The sequence below is a fragment of the Rhineura floridana genome, chromosome 15 (genome assembly GCF_030035675.1).
Source record: "Rhineura floridana isolate rRhiFlo1 chromosome 15, rRhiFlo1.hap2, whole genome shotgun sequence".
In the NCBI taxonomy this organism is placed as follows: Eukaryota; Metazoa; Chordata; class Lepidosauria; order Squamata; family Rhineuridae; genus Rhineura; species Rhineura floridana.
The window spans coordinates 7312068-7332208 of NC_084494.1; the positions used below are offsets into that span (position 1 = coordinate 7312068).

The 20141-nt window shown below is 43.9% G+C and overlaps 1 protein-coding gene across 7 annotated transcripts in view; it reads left to right on the forward strand.

Moving 5' to 3' along the window:
- Nucleotides 1–20141, forward strand: part of COL16A1 (collagen type XVI alpha 1 chain) — a 222831-nt gene that overhangs the window by 38612 nt on the left and 164078 nt on the right. For all 7 annotated transcript variants that reach the window (XM_061597039.1, XM_061597036.1, XM_061597040.1 and 4 more), the window contains exons 3-4: nucleotides 2356–2430; nucleotides 3830–3947. In XM_061597039.1, the coding sequence (XP_061453023.1) occupies nucleotides 2356–2430; nucleotides 3830–3947 (193 nt within the window). The remainder of the gene's footprint in view (nucleotides 1–2355; nucleotides 2431–3829; nucleotides 3948–20141) is intronic.

Sequence of the window (20141 nt, forward strand, 5' to 3'; positions counted from 1 at the left end):
AGCTGCAAGATAATCTGTGCTTCTGCAGAGCGGAGCTTCCAGCCTGAGCTCTCTCATTTGGCCATTTTAGAGCCCAGCAACATTGCAATGTGTTGATAAAATCTGAACTCGGAGTGTACTTTTGTGTAATGCAAGTACTCAAATAATCTTTGGGGACAGATCCAGCATTGCAATAGTAGCAGAAAGAGTTAGGGAGAGGGGAAAGAGATTATGTATTTACTGGATGGACCACTGCATCACCCACATCTTTTATAAATGGAGTTTTTTCACCTAACTTTCACTCTGAGTAAACCCATTGAAATTAATGGTCATGACTAACTTGGGTTCATTCATTTCAATAGATCTACTTTGATAACAGCATATTTATTCAACCGTATTTTACTCAGAGTAGATCTTTATATTTACGCTTGCCTAAACAACCCCCAACTCAGTTGATTAATTGTGTGAGATTTAGGTTACAGTCTTAATCCTATTTACCTGGGAGTAAGCCTGACTGAATTCAATGGGACTTACTTCTAAGTGGACGTGGTTAGGTTTGCAGCCTTAGCTAATCAGCACATAGGTTTCATCTCACCACAATTATGTTGTACAGATAGGGTTGCACAGGGATCCCTCAAGACATTTTATTGTCTGAGATGAAGCACAAGATGCCACACACTAGGGATGGAAAGATGTCCGTTCAGTTCTCTCAGTTTCTCATCTTTCCAGTCTTAAATTCAGTTCTCCACATATCTGTAGCAATTTCTTTTAAAAAAACCATCATGACAATTCTCCAGCATTTTAGTGTGAATTTCTCCTAATAAGCACATTTGTGTAGGCACTTTTGACTAATGTGCACATTTCACAAGTAGTTTCTCATCACGTAATGCAATTTTGTCCATTATTTTCACTCACATATTCATTGTATGCACACTTTCCTCTAATCCATGCATTTTTGTAAGCAATGTTTGGTTGGCGAACTGCATTGCAAAATGTGAATAAGCGCAAATTTCAAAGAATGGCTGAGTTTCAGTTCTCGCATTGTTTTGGAAAGTGCAAATTTGACAGATTTGGCTTAAAATGCAGACTGAATTGAATTTCTCACCCGTCCCTCACACTCTCTCTCTCTCACACACACACCCTTTTAAGTTCTGAAGCCAACTGTACTGGTAGTTGAATGTTACTTCAGCATTCAGCAGTGAGGTGACTAGTGCCCATTGGGAATGGTGGAGCGGAAGACTGGGAAGCCAGCAGCAGATGGAGCCAGAGCAATGGCAGGCAGAACCAACTCATTCTAGTTTTGTCCCCATCCTCTTCCCTGCTCAGTTCTACAAGGGCAACACTGAGGCTCTGTGCACGTGACAGGCTCAAAATGCAGCGAGGCTGATTTTTCTCACTGCGGTTCAATTGAGTCTTGCAAATCCCACTCTAAGGAGGAGGCTGAGAGGCATGCCACCTCCTGGGCTCATTGTCAGTAAGAAGGCAGGCAGATGGGGGCTGGCTGAGGGCAGACTGAGTTGGGTGGGACAGTGCCTCATGCACCCTAATGGACCAGACTTTACTGTCAGCACTGGTGATCAGACAGCATCCTCCACCACATCTGAGAGCAGACGGTGTAGTGTAGGGCAGGTGGGACAGGCACACAGGGAATTCTATTCTCCAGCACTTTGCCATTGTTGGCCTCCTCTCCAGCATCTGGTGCCTGAGGCAGCTGCCTCCCTCTGCCTAACAGTAGGGCTTTAGGTGGGGCTATATATTCTGGCTGAATACGCAGAGGTCTGGGTAATCCTGTTCCACACATTCAATGCACCTTGCTTATTATCTGAACGGGGCTCTAGTGTGTTCATGGCTACCATGAAATGTGAATGAAGGGCTTCCCAGCTCTTACTCATAGCCACTACACTGCGATGCCGTCTTGCACGTGGCTCCTTCTATGGGGAGATGTTACGTCCATGCCAGATTTCAGCCACAGGTTTGCTGGGGATTGTTGAGGGGTAGGACTATCGTGAAGAGAAAACACAAAGGGTTTCTGGTAAATGCACATCAAGGGCTGAGTCATTTGCCTTCTACTACACTATTATTCATTGCCATCATTTCCAAAATAAAGTGTAATGAGCTGAAGAAGAAGGCTCTTGCATAGAGTCTTGGCAAGGCAGGACTTGGCGTCCTAGACTAGCTGATGTGAAGATTGCTCAATAACTCCAAGGTCTGCTTCAGCAATATCCCCCAATTATTCATATGTGTTTCCCTTTTGTCAAACAAAAGAGCAGAATAACAAATTGTAGCTTACTTTTTAATAACAGGTCATATGGACAACTTTCACATGTGTTAATAAATTCAGGTTCAATGCACTGATTTGCTGGATGTATCTTGTAGGAGAGAAATGTCCACAAATGCAGAAGGAAGGTCTCCGGCTGGACCAGAACAGTGACAAATATGTAAATATAACTGGTGAGTGTGCTTGTCTTTCCAGCAGAGTTCTCCTCTCTGGCCACTGCCTCCCCCACCCCCAGCAGTTTACCAGAAAACAGAGATAAACCTGCAATGGCTCCTCTCTGCCCAATCAGGACCCATGGATCCGAGATCCTGCAGAATCAGGCAGGGAGACCCACTTACCTGGGGGCAGCAGAGAGGGCTAGATCAGCCACACAGAAATGCAAACCAAGGAGTGCCCATAAAACAACCTGAGGATCAGTAGTGGACTGTAGTGTCAAATTCAGAAGTGCAGGGCCATGCCGCACCCCTTCACAGCCATACTGCCTCACTCCCTTGCTTGCTCTCCGTCATCAACTCCACACTCCTCAGTCCTTCCAGTGTGTGCCTTCTCCCACAGCAGAGGTCCCTAGGAGCCAATCAGCATGAAAGGGGAGTGTGTTAGCTACTGAGAAGAATCTTCTCAGTGACTGACTCACCTCTTTTCACTCTGCTTGGCTGCAATCAGCAAGAAAGTACGAGGAAGCAAGTTAGAAGATGCTTCTCAGTGGCTAACATATTCCCCTTTCATGCTGATTGGCTCATAGGTCACTGGAGACATAGGGACCTGGCTGGGGCACTGCTCCCAAAAAAAGGAAAGGGTCTAAGACCCCCTGAGACTCTGGATGACTACACCCCTGCTGAGGATCCCTTGCAATGACACAGGCAAAACTGGCAAAGGTTTAGGTATTGAGACTGGGGAGCAGGTAGAGAGAGGATTCATGAGGAGGACCCAGGATTTCTGGAGTTCTTATCCTCCACAATTTTTATATCTTTCCTCTTTCAGCAAGTCTTCAAAGTGGAGCTTTTTATCCCGGTATCTGCATTTATTGGTGTCTGCATTGCATTTGATCTTGTTTTTGCATATATAGTGTTTTTAATTGTGTTTATATATGCAGTTGCTTTATAGATGTTTCTAGGGTATTATGAAATAACTATGAGATGTTTCATGGGAAGTGATTCATAATGAACATAAATAAATAAATAAAATCAAGACCAGCTGGGTTCATAATATGCTTGTGAGCAAATTAAATGTGTAGGCCATGTCAGTGAGGGCTAGTGACATGCTACACCAAATAATATTTTAAAATTTTAATATTTAAAATTCCAAACATATTTCTTAAACCATCAGGGAATAATATTTTTATACAAAAAAAGGATGGAATGTGCATTTTCTAATGCCACACAACCTTATACTCTGCTTCATAGCATTTTCAGAGTTTAATCTGCACTAGCCATCTAAACCTGTACATAATGAGCGAACAGGAACTAGACCAATTCAGTAAACATACAGGGGGATAGTGTGGGAGACTGGACCTATTCACACAGCCTTTGCTGGATTTGATTTCTTTTCCTCTCTCTTCTGTGGCTTTTGCAGGATTTAATCTAATTAAAAGATTTGCTCTCCTGAAGACCTCGGCCGTTAAGAAAATCCGCAACCCCAAAGGCCCGATGATCTTGAGACTGGGCAACACCTCTCTGATCCAGTCCACGGAGTGAGTCTGCCTGTTCTTAGTTCGAAAAGCTGCTATATGGCTGCATTTGTACATGTACCACTTTTGGCACAGATTAAGTTATTGTGCCAAGTTTGTCTTATTTAGTCTAATTGTAGAACTGAGGATTTCCTATTGCAGAGAGAACAATACGACTTAACATAAGAAGAGCCTGGCTGCTGGGACAGGCCAAAGGCCCACCCAGTCCATCATCCTGTTCTCACCGTAGCCAACTAAATGCCTATAACAAGCCTGCAAACAGGGCCTGGGTGCAACAGCACTCTCCCCTCTTGTGATTCCCAGCACTGAATATTCAGAGACATACTGCCTTTGAAAGTGGAGGTTTCATGGCTATAACCTTTATGAGTTTGTCTAATCCTCTTATTAAAGCCATCCAAGTTGGTGGCTGGCCATTAGTACTTCCTGTGGGAGTGAATTCCATAGTTTTTAACTATGTACTGTGTGAAGAAGCAAACAAAACCCAAACAAATGACATTAGACCTTTGAGAGTAGACCTCTCGGTGGGATATGTCTTGGATGGGATGGCCAGTTAGTACCAGCGTCGTATCCAAACAGATTCAGCCTGTTAACTCTATAAAAGCGCCTGCAGTCTTCCTGAGCAAGGATTTTGCTGGTGCCTCAGCCACAGCCTAATAGCTGAAAGCACATCTTAATCCTAGAAAGTAAATCACTGCACAAGAGCAACAGAGTTTGGGAGCCTTCCAGAGCATTATGCAATCACTGTTCCATGTGTGTTTTTCTTCCTCCACTGAAAGTTGGCATGCAGCCTGATGGGTCTAGACTGGTGGACTGAAACAGCTTAAGCTGTTTACTAGCTGGGCCTTTGCTTTCTTTGGGACCCTGTGGCAATGCAGAAAAAGCAGGCTTAGAAACGGACCCCCTTCCTCTGCCTCTGCATGTGGGACAGTCTTTAATGTCTAAAAGGAGAGGTACTGCTCTAGGACTCATGTCCTTTCTCAGACCTGCTTCAGATCAGGACTTTTGGTTCACACGAAGCGGCTCAAAAAGCCCAGTCCCTATTTCCCAATGGATGGGACTGATTTATTCTTCCTTTGCATTTAAACACTGCCATACAATAAATTATGACTTAGGATAAACTTCAAGAAATGACTTGTAACCATAGCTTTAAAAAGCAATATGAGTAAAACATAAAGCAACAGGACCTCTGATCTTCACAAACCTCTCCCCCCCAACACACTACGGTAGTTTACACTGCAGCCTCCCTGCAATGTTGAACACAGGTTGTCTGTGCTGGCAGCATTGTAGCCAAAAATGGGGCCAACAGGAAACAGGGGCAAGATATCTGCATGCTGAGGGGAACTGTGGAGTGTGCAGAAGTACATAAAATCAGGAAAAAAACACCATAGACAGCAGGAAAATCATGCATGCATATGGTTGGGTGGAGCAAAAGGGATGTGAATGCACCCTAGAGATGGGGGAGAAATTATTATTACTATTATTATTATCATCATCATCATCATTATCATCATCCAACTAACTAACTAACTAAATTTATATACCATCTGAATTTAAAGACCTCTAAGTGGTTTACAAAAAACATTACAATTATCAATAAAAAAGTTAAAACCGAGTAATTGAAAACATATTTAAAACAATTAAAACAGCAACTAAGTAAAAAATTTAAAACAGATCAGCATCTATGTGTCTGGAAAGGCTTGCCTAAATAGAAAAGTTTAAAGCAGGCACCGAAACGAATATAGCAAAGATGCCTGCCTGATGTCAATTCAGTTTGCATTTAAAGGCAACTCTATCAAATTTGTATTTTCCAAAACAATGTGAAAACCTCCATCAGGTTCCTCCCTCATCTAGCACAGCCATTCCATCAGGATATAGTAGAGGGAGAAAGATGGGGGGAACTGCAGGGTCTCTCCATGGACTCTTCTGAAAGACTAGCAAAATTCAGCTCCTTCTTTCTTCGCATTCTTTCCCTTCCAGCTGGTCAGTACAAGAATTCTGGAATGAAGAAACAGTGCTGCTGGGTTTGCTTCCTCCCTCCCCATCCCTTTTCCTTTTGCGTCATGACGTTTAGATTGTTAGCCTGAAGACAGGGACTGTGTTATCACTGAGATATGGAGCACTCTTATTTAGGGTTGAAGAGTGAGGCAAAAATGCTTCTACATAAATCATTTTCAGGTTGTGGTCTTTTAACCTTTTTAGGGTTAGCCTTAAGCTCATACCGGGTTCCATCCATGGTCACCGGGGGGGGGGTCTTTTTTGAGAGCAGGGTCCCAGCAGGATCCCTATATCTCCAGCATCCTATGAACCAATCACCATGAAAACAGAGTGTGTTAGCCACTGAGAAGAGTCTTCTAGCATGCTTCCTTGTCCTTTCCTGCTGATTGGAGTCAATCAAAGTGAAAGGAGGTGAGTCAGCCACTGAGAAGCCACTCTTAGCATTTAACACACTCCCTTTTCATGCTGATTGGCTCCTACGGACGTCTGTTGTTGCAAGAGAAGGCATTAACAAGGACAGAGAAGCAGAAAGCAGTATTCAGACCTGGCCAGGTCATTCTATAATATTAGATTGCATAATTTTAGAAGGGGTGTGGCCGTGAGGGGGGTTAGCTGTGACTGTTATGAAGGGACCCTGCACTTCTGAATTTGCCACCACGCTACTGTCCCCAGGTAGGGGAAGATTCTGGCAGAAGCTCTGGAGAGTCGCTGCTATTCAAGACAGGCAGTAATGAGGCAGGTGGGCCAATTATCTGACTTGGTGTAAGGCAGGTTCCTATGGCTTCCAAACAGTTGTGAGGCCTTGCACCACTAATTTTAGAAATGAGCCACTTCCTACATCTTTAACCTGTAAAGGCCATTTAAAAATGTTTATTAAAATAGACAGCAATATTTATCGTCATGTCTAAAGCAAGCTTCTATCCAGCCTGATATGTTCTAATTTAGTATTCCAATAATCAATAAAGCTTGCCTATCCAGAGTCTGTGAGTTCAAATCCCCACTAGTGTCTCCCGGGTGTCACAGTCACAAACGCACACACACTTGACTCTTCGACCCCTTTTTTCTACAAGTGAAATGGGCAAGTCTTTTTTTCACACTTTTGGGCCCTCCGGACTGCTGGGTTTCATTTGTGGGTATATTCTGGTATAGCACAGTGGGGAGGAGAGCCTGACTGGCAGTCCAGAGTCTGTGAGTTCAAATCCCCACTCCTGTCTCCTGGGTGTCAAGGGCCAGCTAAAGATCACCCCACAGTGAGTGGCTCAGGGGTTACGTGCCCTGCCACCTGTGCAGTCGTGGGCAAACTGCAGAGTCCCAAGGAGCCCAGCTGCCCCCCAGCTGGCAGTTGCGGACAAGGAAGGGGCTGTCTTGTGCAGCTGTGGCAAGCTGAGCAGGCTCTAGCCAGCTGGGGAGGACTAGCCTCAGAGGGAGGCAATGGTAAACCCCCTCTGAATACCCCTTCCATGAAAACCCTATTCATAGGGTCGCCATAAGTCCGGATCAACTTGAAGGCAGTCTATCTCATTTCATTTGTCAGCTATGCTGGTTGTCTGATGTTGCCTGGATCATCTACAAAATCCTGTCAGTTTATTCATTTCTGTTGCATCCAAACATTTCAAAAGCCATCCCAGAACAGAAGAAGACTCAGCATTTTTTCACTGCCTGCTACATCTAGTTTTATCTGCAGTGAGTAAATTCATAACAATTTCTTTGTTAGGAATAGCTGCTTCAGTTACATTAAAAGGTACCAGAAATGGATTCAGTCTTAAATTTATGACTGACAATTTGTGATATTATGTCCAGGATACTTTTCCAATAATTCTGGACAAACCTACCCTATTAAGGCCTCAGTAGTATTTCACGCTCCCCATATTCTTGAGTTGTAAGATTTTCTGGGGACTGCCTTGAATAGAATCAGTTCACTAGTGAGATGAGAACAGATATGTGAGGGTAGTAACATTTATAGATATACAGGTTTACCAGGAGGAGGAAGCAGCCACTCAACGGGTGCAAGCCCTTAAATCAGCCTTCTCTACCTGGTGCCCTCCAGATGTTTTGAACTACAGCTCCCATCATCCCCAGCCAGCCCAACAGGCATGAAGGACTGTCAGTTTTCCACAAGTAAAATGACAAACCCTTGGACTATTCTTTCCCATAGAAAGGGCCCTTCTTGCCAGAACTCAGACTGTCTCTTTCTCTTTCAGAACTCTCAGACTTACTCTTTTCACTCCCACCCACCCTCAAGCAGGTCGGGAACTGTTACATAGTTAGTAGCCATCAGCCATCAAAAGCCATCAAGTCTTATTTAGCAAGCATGTCCAACACAAATATTTCAGCATGTTTAATGAAACTTTGCTTAAATGCTCCCTCAAACATCTGGAATTCAGCCTTCGGGATAGGAAGTTCTGCTGCAAACGACTGAGGCACTGGAGACAGGCGGTGCATGGCAGAACGGTCTTCATGCCTCCTCTTTCAGAATTTTCTCCTCTCTGCCTTCTTAGCATTCTCTGCTTTTGTTCTCTTCTAAAAAAGACAAGTCCATAGCTGTTTGCAGAAGGAGTACATCAGCCCATCCTCCAGGGCAGCTGATGCTTACACTTGCCACCTCCCAGGGGTGTGGGTGAAGATGGGAGAGAAAGTTGTTTCAGTTCTCATTTAAAGCCGAATCTACCAAATTTGCACTTTCCAAAACGATATGAGAGCTGAAACACAGCCATCCTTTGCAATTCACACTTTTCTGAATTTTGTGATACAGTTCTCTAACCAACCAATGTTTACAAAAATGAAAACAGCATACCAAAATGCATTGTGTTCGGAGAAATTGCTTGCAAAAATGTGTACATTAGTCAAAACTGCACACAAAAATGTGTTTATTAGGAGAAATTCATGCTACAATGATGAAGAATTTTCATCAGGATTTTTCTGTTAAAAAATTGCTAATTGCTGCAGAAATGTAGAAAACTGAATTTAAGATAGAAAAAATGAAAAATGGAAATAAATAAACAGATCCTTCCATCCCTAGGAGCAAAAGAAGATAATGGGAAAGAAAAGGAATGTTTAGTGCAGCCTTCCCCAACCTGGTAGCCTCCAGCGATTTTGGTCTACAACTCTCATCATTCCCAGCCAGAAGTGGCTGAGGCTGGTGAGAGTTGTAGTTCAAAACAGCTGGAGGCTACCAGGTTGGGGAAGGCTGGTTTAGTGTGTCCCTTCTGAAGGTACTCTTTATCTCCAAGCAGATATCTTCAAGATAAAGCAGACCTTTATCTACAAGTCTTGTGAGATGCTGTCCTTGGTCTGACAAGTGCATAATCCATGCAAATTCAATGTAAAAGGATATGTTACACATACTAGAGGGGCACATTAAATTTGGGGTTGAGAATAGTGGGCCAAAATCATAGGAAACTGCCTTATACCAGGTCAGACAATACCAGGGGGGAAGGGTGTAAAATCTGCATACCGGTGCATTTTAAACGGACCAGAAATATATACATTGGACTACAAAACAAGGAACAGCAATTCCTTCATTATCTTAGGAACATGAGAATATGCTAGGGTTGCCAGGTATCTGGTTTTTGCCTGGAGACTCTGCATTTTTGGGGTCCTCTCTGGGTCTCCGGGTGTGTCACCTTAATATCCAGACTCTCAGCTTTCATTTTAAAAAAGTTAAGTGTCTAGATGGTCTGGTTCACGAGATATACACCAAAATGTTGGCCGCCACCCCCTGCAACTTCTGTGAAATGTTCTCTCAGCTGGCTGCTCTAACTTTCAGGTTTGTAGCCAATAGGTGAAGTCAGGGTTGTGACTGACAAAGGATTTATTGGCCTCCAGGCAGTACCTAGATCCCATTGTAAAGGTCTAGGCTGGTTTGCAGGGTTTTCCCCTTTTTATCTGAAAATCTCATAAATTGAGTAAGAATATAGCTTTCAGCAGTACCAAAAGGGTTTTTCTCTCTTGTGTGCGGGAGTCAAACAGGTTTAAATTTTGAAGAGGACAGTGTTTTGAAAACCTTCCCAATATGAAGCTTTAATCCAATACTTGCTTTTCTGGGAGTAAAGCTGCAATGCTAATCCCACATACCCGAAGTAAACCCCATTGAATTCAATAGGACTTACTTTTGAGTAGACATCGTTAGGATTGTATTGTAAATTAATGGGAGTTTTGAGTGAACATAGCAAAGAATTGTGTTTGTGTTGTAAATCGTTCTCTACCCTCCAATCCTATTTTTAAAGCAATTACGCAGGGCTTACACAGGTATCACTGCTTTTATTATGTAGGAAGCTAGTACTGATTTTATTTTATTTATTTATTTTTAAAAGTTCTGCAATGACCAACTGGTTTTGACAATAAGGGGTCTATGTATTTTTACATCTCCAGTGTGTGCATGTATATGGAGTCTTCTCAACAACCCTGTGAGGCAGGGTTGGTGATTGGAAACCAAGGCAGCTCACAACAAGAAAGAAATCCCTTTAAAATCCAATAAACAAAACAACAAGTATAAATTGCTGCAAAACAACTTAAAGTGGCATGATTCTGAATTTTGGGTTGGGTGAGTGAAGTTCCTTATCACTTGAGGTTGCAGTTCTATGCATGGTTCCCTGTTTGAGTAAGCCCCATTGAATACATTGGGACTTGCTTCTGAGTAAACAATCATACGATTGCACTAAAAATATCTTTACAGGCTGTGTAAATAATAAACATCTTTGACAGTCATGCTTATATAAATATGTCTTCATACTATGTCCCAATAAGTATCTGATTTCACACTATGGTTGTACAGTATTATTTCCTCTACATTTTAAGTGTGCCCTTCTTCCTTGGGGTGTTCATGATTCCCCTCTGTTGTTTTCATCCTGAGGGGCAGATTAGGCTAAGAGATGGTGAGTTAAATTACATTTGTAAGCCACCCCATATAGCTCATTTCCATTTTTTTAAAAAAATAATTAAAACAATTTACATGCAGGCCAAGTTTATTAAGTAGATCCACACAATACATTAAAGCACATCCAACTTGCATTTAAAGTGCATGACTTCCCCTTAAGAATCCTGGGAAGTATAGTTTCCCCCTCAGTTATTGTTCCCACTACCTTTAACAGTTCCCTTGATTCTGTAGTGGGATTCATGTGCTTCAAATGTGTGTTTAATGTGCTTTAAATGAATGATGTGGATCTGCCCTAGGTACGCTGTGCATTCATTAGTGAATCGAAAAGAACAATTTTAAAAGATACTTTTTTAAACAAGTAAAGGGCTGTAGCTCAATGGCAGGACATACGCTTTGCACACAAATGTCCAAAATTTAATTTCTGGAAAAGACTATTGCCTGGAATCCTGGAGAGCCAATGTTAGTCCATGTGATCAGTACTTAGCTAGATGGTATCAAATGGTCTGAGTTAGTATAAGGTAGAATCTTTTGTTCCTAAAAGAGGAAAGAGACCCAAAGGGTGCAGTGACTCCAAAATTTATTTATGTATTTCATTTACAACATTTATATATCGCTTTATTGTAAAAAATCCCAAAGTGGCTTACAGGAGGAATTAAAACAATAAAAATATTGGCCAAAACAGTTAAAGACAAATATTTAAAAACATTCAAAATAATAAAACCAATAATGAGTTAAAAATAGATAAAAAACACAATAGCTTCTACCTGCCTGGGTAGGCTTGCCTAAACAAAAATGTTTTTAGCAAGTGCTAAAAAGAGTACAATGAAGGTGTCTGGCTAATGTCAATAGGCAGGGAGTTCCAAAGTGTAGGTGCTGCCACACTAAAGGACTGATTTCTTACAAGAGCAGAACAAGTACTATGTGGCACTCTTAACATGGAAAGCACACCTTGAACTTGGCCTGGTAGCAAATCAGCAACCAGTGCAGATTTCAGAACAGAGGTATTATTTGCTGATAGGGTCTCACTCTTGTCAGCAATCATGCCACAGCATTCTGCACTAACTGCAGACACAGATCAGGTTGTGCTGCATGGGGATTTCTGTGACCTTGGCTGACTGGTTGCCAGGAATTTTTTAGTTTCATTTTTTTGTTAGGAATCCTGACTGGCTGTGGGATGCTGAGTTTTCTGCCTTACTCGCAGGAATTTTGTTATGGTTGCTATGGTATTGCATTTAGGAAAGCATCACTGTCTTTTGTTTTTCTTTTTCTATTTGCATTTGATTTACCTTTAACCTCACTCCCTTACATCCATAGAAGCAACAACAGTGGTTCCATGCGCTCAGCTCAACCCCTTAAACCCACTGATGACGCACCTTGTTAGTTGCATGATGGTTTGTTTCTTGCCCAATAGTGGTAAAAGAGAATTCACATACTGGAAAATGTGGCTGCAATTGCTGTTGTTCCCAAGCTGCTGTCTGTGAAGGTAGACCAAACCATGTGTGTTTTCTCTCTGTCCATTATTACTCACTGGAATTGGATTGGCTGTCTAAGTGAGTTTATAGCAGCCCACAGGGTAGACAGAAAAGGGTAGAGAATGTTCTTACTCTTACTCATTTCTCAAACCTCTTTCTGAAGTGAAAGGTCAAATCTGCAAAGAAGTTTGGAGCAGCCAAGTTAAAAGGTAGGGGCAGGGCATTCCAGGCAGGGTGTTGCCAACCCTGCTTGGATATGGATATATTTGCAGAGGATCCCTAGTCAAGCTTTACCAACAGCACAAACCAAACCATATCTACTCAGAAGTAATTCCTATTGGGTTCTATGGGGCTAAGTGTGTTTAGAATTGCAGCCTTCGGGGGCATCCATCTTTACTCCTGAGTGCTCCCATCTAACATCTCCACAACACTAGGCTCCTTTCTTCCTACAATGGCCTTCTGGTGGCTGGCCCGGCCTGAGGGCACTTACACCCTTCTTGCAAGAAGCAAGAAGGCTAGATTTAATGTTCCCTACCCAGGCTCCATCTTTTAGCTAAGATTTCTATCTTAATTTCCAATCAGAGAAATGTTTTTGTTTGAATTGTATGCTCCAAGCAACTGTGGTTAATGCTTAATGTATCAAGCTTAATGATATCACTAGAGCCCACCCCTGTGACATCACTAAGCCTCCTGTGACATCACTAAGGCTCACCCCATGATATCACTCAGGCCTGCCCCTATGACATAACTACGGCCCATCCTGTGACATCACTACAACCTGCCCCTGTGACATCATTAGGGACTGCCCCTGAAATCTCAGGGTTTGGGATGCTTCTGACCGGGCAACTCTAAAATCTACTGTGTCGGATCATTGGTCCATCTAGCTCAGTATTGTCAACACTGACTGGCAGCAACTCTCCAGATTTTTCAGGTAGGTGACACTACCAGCCCTGTCTGAAGATGCCTGGGACCTTCTGCAGATGCTCTACCACTGAACTATGGCCATCTCCAGAGTTTCAGACAAGGGACTTTCCCAGCTCTGCCTGGGGACGAAACCTTCTGCATTTAAAGCAGATGCTCTATCGCGAAGCTGTAGGCCCTTCTGCTTAGCTCTAAGATTCTCAGGAATGTTCGTGCACAGAGCTGCCCTTTATGTCACATAACAGAAAAGAATGATGCCCAGGCTCCAGGAAAGTCATGCCATCTACTGGAACGTTGTCTCCTCTCTCCAGGTGTATGGGGCTTTTCCTTAGTATATATCTTCTTCTTTTAATTTTTAATTATAGTTATTTAGTCACTTTTCAGGTCCAAACCCTCACAAAGCAACCTAGAAACAAAAATAAATACAGCAGAGCTTCAAGAAAGAATATGAAGCACCGAGCAGATGGATTCAGACAAATAGACTGCTGAGAGAAACTGAATTAGATCACCTAAACTCTCTTAGGGAAAAGGCAATAAGTAAAAAGATACATTTTAAAGGTTTTCTTGAATGCCAGAACTGAAGGGGGCAAGCAAGGGCTGCTCTGGAGCCACCACTGAGAAAGCCCTGCCTGGTGTGCTTGCCAACCTGTTTTCATTGGCGGGCACATAAGCAGGAGCTCAGAAGCAGCTCATAGGGTCACATGCATATATGTTGCATATTTCAAGTGTACAAAAAGCATCCTACACACTATCATAGTAAACTTTACAACACACCTTTGAGGTAGTTCAGATTGCTGTATTGCAAAAAAGGAGACTGAGGCCTCTGGGAAAACAGTGGACTGCTTAACATAGCTGTTATACCATGGCTCAAATTATGCTCTGGAGCAGATCTGCTATGAGAAGCTGGAGAAAAAGTAGAGAGATTTATCTGTCTTTCTTTTTTGAATCTGTCAGTGCCAAAATATTTACTTCAGGTTCCTCAGTGCTTCCCTTTCTCTCTCTTGCTCTTTGTTTTTTTAAATCTTCATTGACAGTTTTTAAACAGTTAGTTAATGGATGGATGGGTGCCGTGGCAGATGGGAATAGGTGTGTTTGTTTAAACACTTGGCTAGCCACGGGCTGCCTGTTATGATCTCCTTCTGCTGGTTCTTGTTTTGCTGGGGTGATTCATGAACCAGGCATGATGACCCCAGAAAACAGAGAGAGAAGAGCAAACGAAAGACAAATGACCTGGGGTGGGCCTCCACGAGGACGACAATGAGCTCAATTTGTATCCGGTACAATGGCTATGCCAGAGGTGCAGTGGCCAAAAAGTATTCATTCTGGTCTCATTCCTTAGGTGGGCAGGGGAGTCTGCAACCAAGGCAGAGAAAAACTCTCCACCCACACACTGATAATGAGGAAACCGTCTGAACATTTCTTATTTTTATTTTTTTGCAAAGGCTTATTGTGACCCATCACCAGGGGCTGCTCTTTACTCTAGCCTGTTAGCCTCTTATCAGAAGTTGTTGTTGTTGCAAGTCAGCAATGGAAAAGAACTCAGTGGTATTTTCCAAGTTGGGACAAACAGTGGCACCAGTGGACTACCAAAGTGCAGCACTGGCATGCCTGTCAGTCTTTGAATGTTGAAAATGGAGAGATTTCAGCTCCTGCTATCGTGGTGTGCAAACTGCTTGACCTCCTCCTCCCTCCATATCCCTTTCTTTGCAGTCTCAGCTGAGCAGCAAAAAATATGGAGGTTTATTGAACCCCTGGGGAGTATCCAGACAGGATACTATTAAGCTGCTTTCAGCCTTCAGTCTGGCGGGTCACAAGTTCTGCAGCCTGCTCTCTATTATTGTCTATAATTTAGATGAAGCCAAGCCAGAATCGTAGCCCACCAGTCATGTCTGTTGGGCTGGTAGATGCTTCACACTCTTCCCCCTGGTTTTTGAGCAAAAAACCAAGTGGTTTATCAAGCCTCTGGCTAGGGATAAGAGGATTCCCCAGCTCCGTACCTCTATTGATCTACTGCTGGTTGGCTTTGCCCTGGGTTGCTTTCCTCCTGCATTCCAGTTTAACAAGGATAATTTCTAAAATTAACTCCAGAATTGGCTCTTAGGCAGCTTGTCCCCGCTTTCTGTTCCCTCCATTTATCTGCATCCTTTCAGACTCCTGCCCACAGACATATTAATGGAACACTGCCTCATCACACACAGAAGAAATCTTGCTGGGGTCATATATTAGTGGAGGCTGCTCCATTAGGGCACCTGGAGCACTGCCCCACCAACCTGATTCTGCCCTCAGCCAGCCCCCACCTGCTTGCATTCAGCCAGAATCTATAGCCCCAGAGTGAGCCCTACTGTTTAGGCAGAGGGAAGCAGCTGCCTCTGGTGGCCAATGATGGAAAGGTGTTGGAGAACAGAACTCTGTGTATGCCTGCCCTGCCTCCCCCAATCTAGTCTGTTGCTCTCAGGTGTGGTAGAGGATGTTGTCCGATCACGAGTGCTGACAGTGAAGGCTGGTCCACGTGGGCAAATGAGGCGCTGCCCCACCCAACTCAGTCTACACTCAGCAGCCCCCACCTGCCTGCCCTCTTATTTACAATGAGTCGAGGGGGTGGCATGCCTGTCAGCTTCAGAAGAACATAAGAACATAAGAAGAGCCTGCTGGATCAGGCCAGTGGCCCATCTAGTCCAGCATCCTGTTCTCACAGTGGCCAACCAGGTGCCTGGGGGAAGCCCGCAAGCAGGACCCGAGTGCAAGAACAATCTCCCCTCCTGAGGCTTCCGGCAACTGGTTTTCAGAAGCATGGTGCCTCTGACTAGGGTGGCACAGCACAGCCATCACGGCTAGTAGCCATTGATAGCCCTATCCTCCATGAATTTGTCTAATCTTCTTTTAAAGCCGTCCAAGCTGGTGGCCATTACTGCATCTTGTGGGAGCAAATTCCATAGTTTAACTATGCGCTGAGTAAAGAAGTACTTCCTTTTGTCTGTCCTGAATCTTCCAACATTCAGCTTCTTTGAATGTCCACGAGTTCTAGTATTATGAGAGAGGGAGAAGAACTTTTCTCTATCCACTTTCTCAATGCCATGCATAATTTTATACACTTCTATCATGTCTCCTCTGACCCGCCTTTTCTCTAAACTAAAAAGCCCCAAATGCTGCAACCTTTCCTCGTAAGGGAGTCGCTCCATCCCCTTGATCATTCTGGTTGCCCTCTTCTGAACCTTTTCCAACTCTAGAATATCCTTTTTGAGATGAGGCGACCAGAACTGTACACAGTATTCCAAATGCGGCCGCACCATAGATTTATACAACGGCATTATGATATCGGCTGTTTTATTTTCAATACCTTTCCTAATTATCGCTAGCATGGAATTTGCCTTTTTCACAGCTGCCGCACACTGGGTCGACATTTTCATCGTGCTGTCCACTACAACCCCGAGGTCTCTCTCCTGGTCAGTCACCGCCAGTTCAGACCCCATGAGCGTATATGTGAAATTAAGATTTTTTGCTCCAATATGCATAATTTTACACTTGTTTATATTGAATTGCATTTGCCATTTTTCCGCCCATTCACTCAGTTTGGAGAGATCTTTTTGGAGCTCTTCACAATCCCTTTTTGTTTTAACAACCCTGAACAATTTAGTGTCGTCAGCAAACTTGGCCACTTCACTGCTCACTCCTAATTCTAGGTCATTAATGAACAAGTTGAAAAGTACAGGTCCCAATACCGATCCTTGAGGGACTCCACTTTCTACAGCCCTCCATTGGGAGAACTGTCCGTTTATTCCTACTCTCTGCTTTCTGCTTCTTAACCAATTTCTTATCCACAAGAGGACCTCTCCTCTTATTCCATGACTGCTAAGCTTCCTCAGAAGTGTTTGGTGAGGTACCTTGTCAAACGCTTTTTGAAAGTCTAAGTACACTATGTCCACTGGATCACCTCTATCTATATGCTTGTTGACACTCTCAAAGAATTCTAATAGGTTACTGAGACAGGACTTTCCCTTGCAGAAGCCATGCTGGCTCTGCTTCAGCAAGGCTTGTTCTTCTATGTGCTTAGTTAATCTAGCTTTAATACTACTTTCTACCAGTTTTCCAGGGACAGAAGTTAAGCTAACTGGCCTGTAATTTCCGGGATCCCCTCTGGATCACTTTTTGAAGATTGGTGTTACATTTGCCACTTTCCAGTCCTCAGGCACGGAGGAATTTTCTTCATTTGGACAAGACTTCCATTTTCTGAAGGAAGACTTTTTGCCTCTAAGAACTTCCTTGACTTTGCTCGTTAACCATGCTGGCATCTTCTTGGCCCTGGCGGTACCTTTTCTGATCTGCGGTATGCACTCCAGTTGAGCTTCTAATATAGTGTTTTTAAACAACTTCCAAGCATTTTCGAGTGATGTGACCCTCTGGACTTTATTTTTCAGCTTCCTTTTTACCAATCCCCTCATTTTTGTGAAGTTTCCTCTTTTGAAGTCAAATGTGACCGTGTTGGATTTTCTTGGCAATTGGCCATTTACATATATGTTTAATTTAATAGCACTGTGGTCACTGCTCCCAATCGGTTCAACAACACTTACATCTCGCACCAGGTCCCGGTCCCCACTGAGGATTAAGTCCAGGGTTGCCGTCCCTCTGGTCGGTTCCATGACCAACTGGTCTAGGGAATAGTCATTTAGAATATCTAGAAACTTTGCTTCTTTGTCATGACTGGAACACATATGTGGCCAGTCTATGTCCGGGTAGTTGAAGTCACCCATTACTACCACATTTCCTAGTTTGGATAAGATAGATCGTTCCCAGTATTAAGTCGCTCCTGGGGCATGGTATCACCACCCACAACGATTCTGTGGAGGAGTCTGCCTCTTTTGGGGTTTCGAGCTTGCTGGATTCAATGCCTTCTTTCACGTATAGAGCGACTCCGCCACCAATATGTCCTTCCCTGTCCTTCCGATATAGTTTATATCCAGGGATAACCATATCCCACTGGTTTTCTCCATTCCACCAGGTCTCCGTTATGCTCACTATATCAATGCTCTCCTCTAAGACCAAGCACTCCAGTTCTCCCATCTTGGTTCGGAGGCTCCTAGCATTAGCGTGCAAGCACTTGTAAGCAGTGTCTCTCTTCAAGTGTCTTTGGCACTTGTGGTTAGGCCTGTGGTAATTTTGCTCTTCTGAATTTATATCCTGTGCCCCTGCTCTCACAATGCCTACTTCTAGGCCTACCCCTTTTAAAATTTCATCATTTCTTTGGTTTTTATCCCAGGGGGGAGGTTTATTCCGAACCGGACCTTTCTCAGCTCCTGTCGGGTTTCCCCCCTCAGTCAGTTTAAAAGCTGCTCTGCTACCTTTTTAATTTTAAGTGCCAGCAGTCTGGTTCCATTCTGGTTCAAGTGGAGCCCGTCCCTTTTGTACAGGCCCGGCTTGTCCCAAAATGTTCCCCAGTGCCTAACAAATCCAAACCCTTCCACCCGACACCATCGTCTCATCCACGCATTGAGACTGCAAAGCTGGGCCTGTCTGGCTGGGCCTGCGCGTGGAACCGGTAGCATTTCAGAGAAAGCCACCTTGGAGGTCCTGGCTTTCAGCATCCTACCTAGCAACCTAAATTTTGCTTCCAGGACCTCACGGCTGCATTTCCCCATGTCGTTGGTGCCAACGTGCACCACGACCACTGACTCCTCCCCAGCACTGTCTACCAAACTATCTAAATGACGGGCGATATCCGCAACCTTCGCACCAGGCAGGCAAAACACCTTGCAGTCTACACGCCCATCACACACCCCATTGTCTATGTTCCTAATGATGGAATCACCCACTACAAGGATCCCTCCATCCCCTGGAGATATATCCTCGGCACGAGAGGATAGCTGCTCATCCCCCAAGGAATGGGTCCCTTCTAAGGGATCGTTTCCCTCTTCCTCAGCTGGATGCTCTCCTTCCCTGAGACCATCGTTCTCCATGATAGCAGGAGAGCTATCATCGCTGGAGTGGGACACAGCTATAATGTCCCTTGAGGCCTCCTCCACACACCTCTCTGCCTCTCTCAGCTATTCCAGGTCTGCCACCTTGGCCTCAAGGAAATGAAGTCGTTCCCGGAGAGCCAGGAGCTCATTGCACCGAGAGCACACCCACGACTGCTGTCCAACAGGCAGATAGTCGTACATGCTGCAGCTTCCTCCTCCTCAGCCTCAGGGTGTTGTTGTTATGTGCCTTCAAGTCGATTAAGACTTATGGCGACCCTATGAATCAGTGGCCTCCAAAAGCATCTGTAATGAACCACCCTGCTCAGATCTTGTAAGTTCAAGTCTGTGGCTTCCCCTATGGAATCAATCCATCTCTTGTTTGGCCTTCCTCTTTTTCTACTCCCTTCTGTTTTTCCCAGCATTATTGTCTTTTCCAGTGAATCATGTCTTCTCATGATGTGTCCAAAGTATGATAACCTCAGTTTCATCATTTTAGCTTCTAGTGACAGTTCTGGTTTAATTTGTTCTACCACCCAATTATTTGTCTTTTTCACAGTCCATGGTATGCGCAAAACACCACATTTCAAATGAGTTGATTTTTCCTCGCTTAAAATGCAGTCATTCCTGTTCTTTGAATCCAGGTTACCCACAATTACCCACAATTCACTGGTTTCTTCTGAAATACTGTGTTTTGATGCAGTTTAAACAAAACCAGCTTCACTCCAACTTTAAAACTGTTTGGGTGGCGAATCCCAGGTGTATTCAGTTAAAACGTTTCCTGGGGGTGGTCCTACATGCTTGATGTCAGTGGTATGTGTGTCTGTATGTGTGTATTGCAGAGGAGCACCCCATTTCCACCCACTGCCTGCCCACTGTAATCCCACCTGTGTCTACTCAGAAGTAAGCCTCATTGAATTCAGTGGGGCGTACTCCCTGGTGAGTGGGTTAGGATTGCAAGTCTTGTTCATTTCAAAACAAG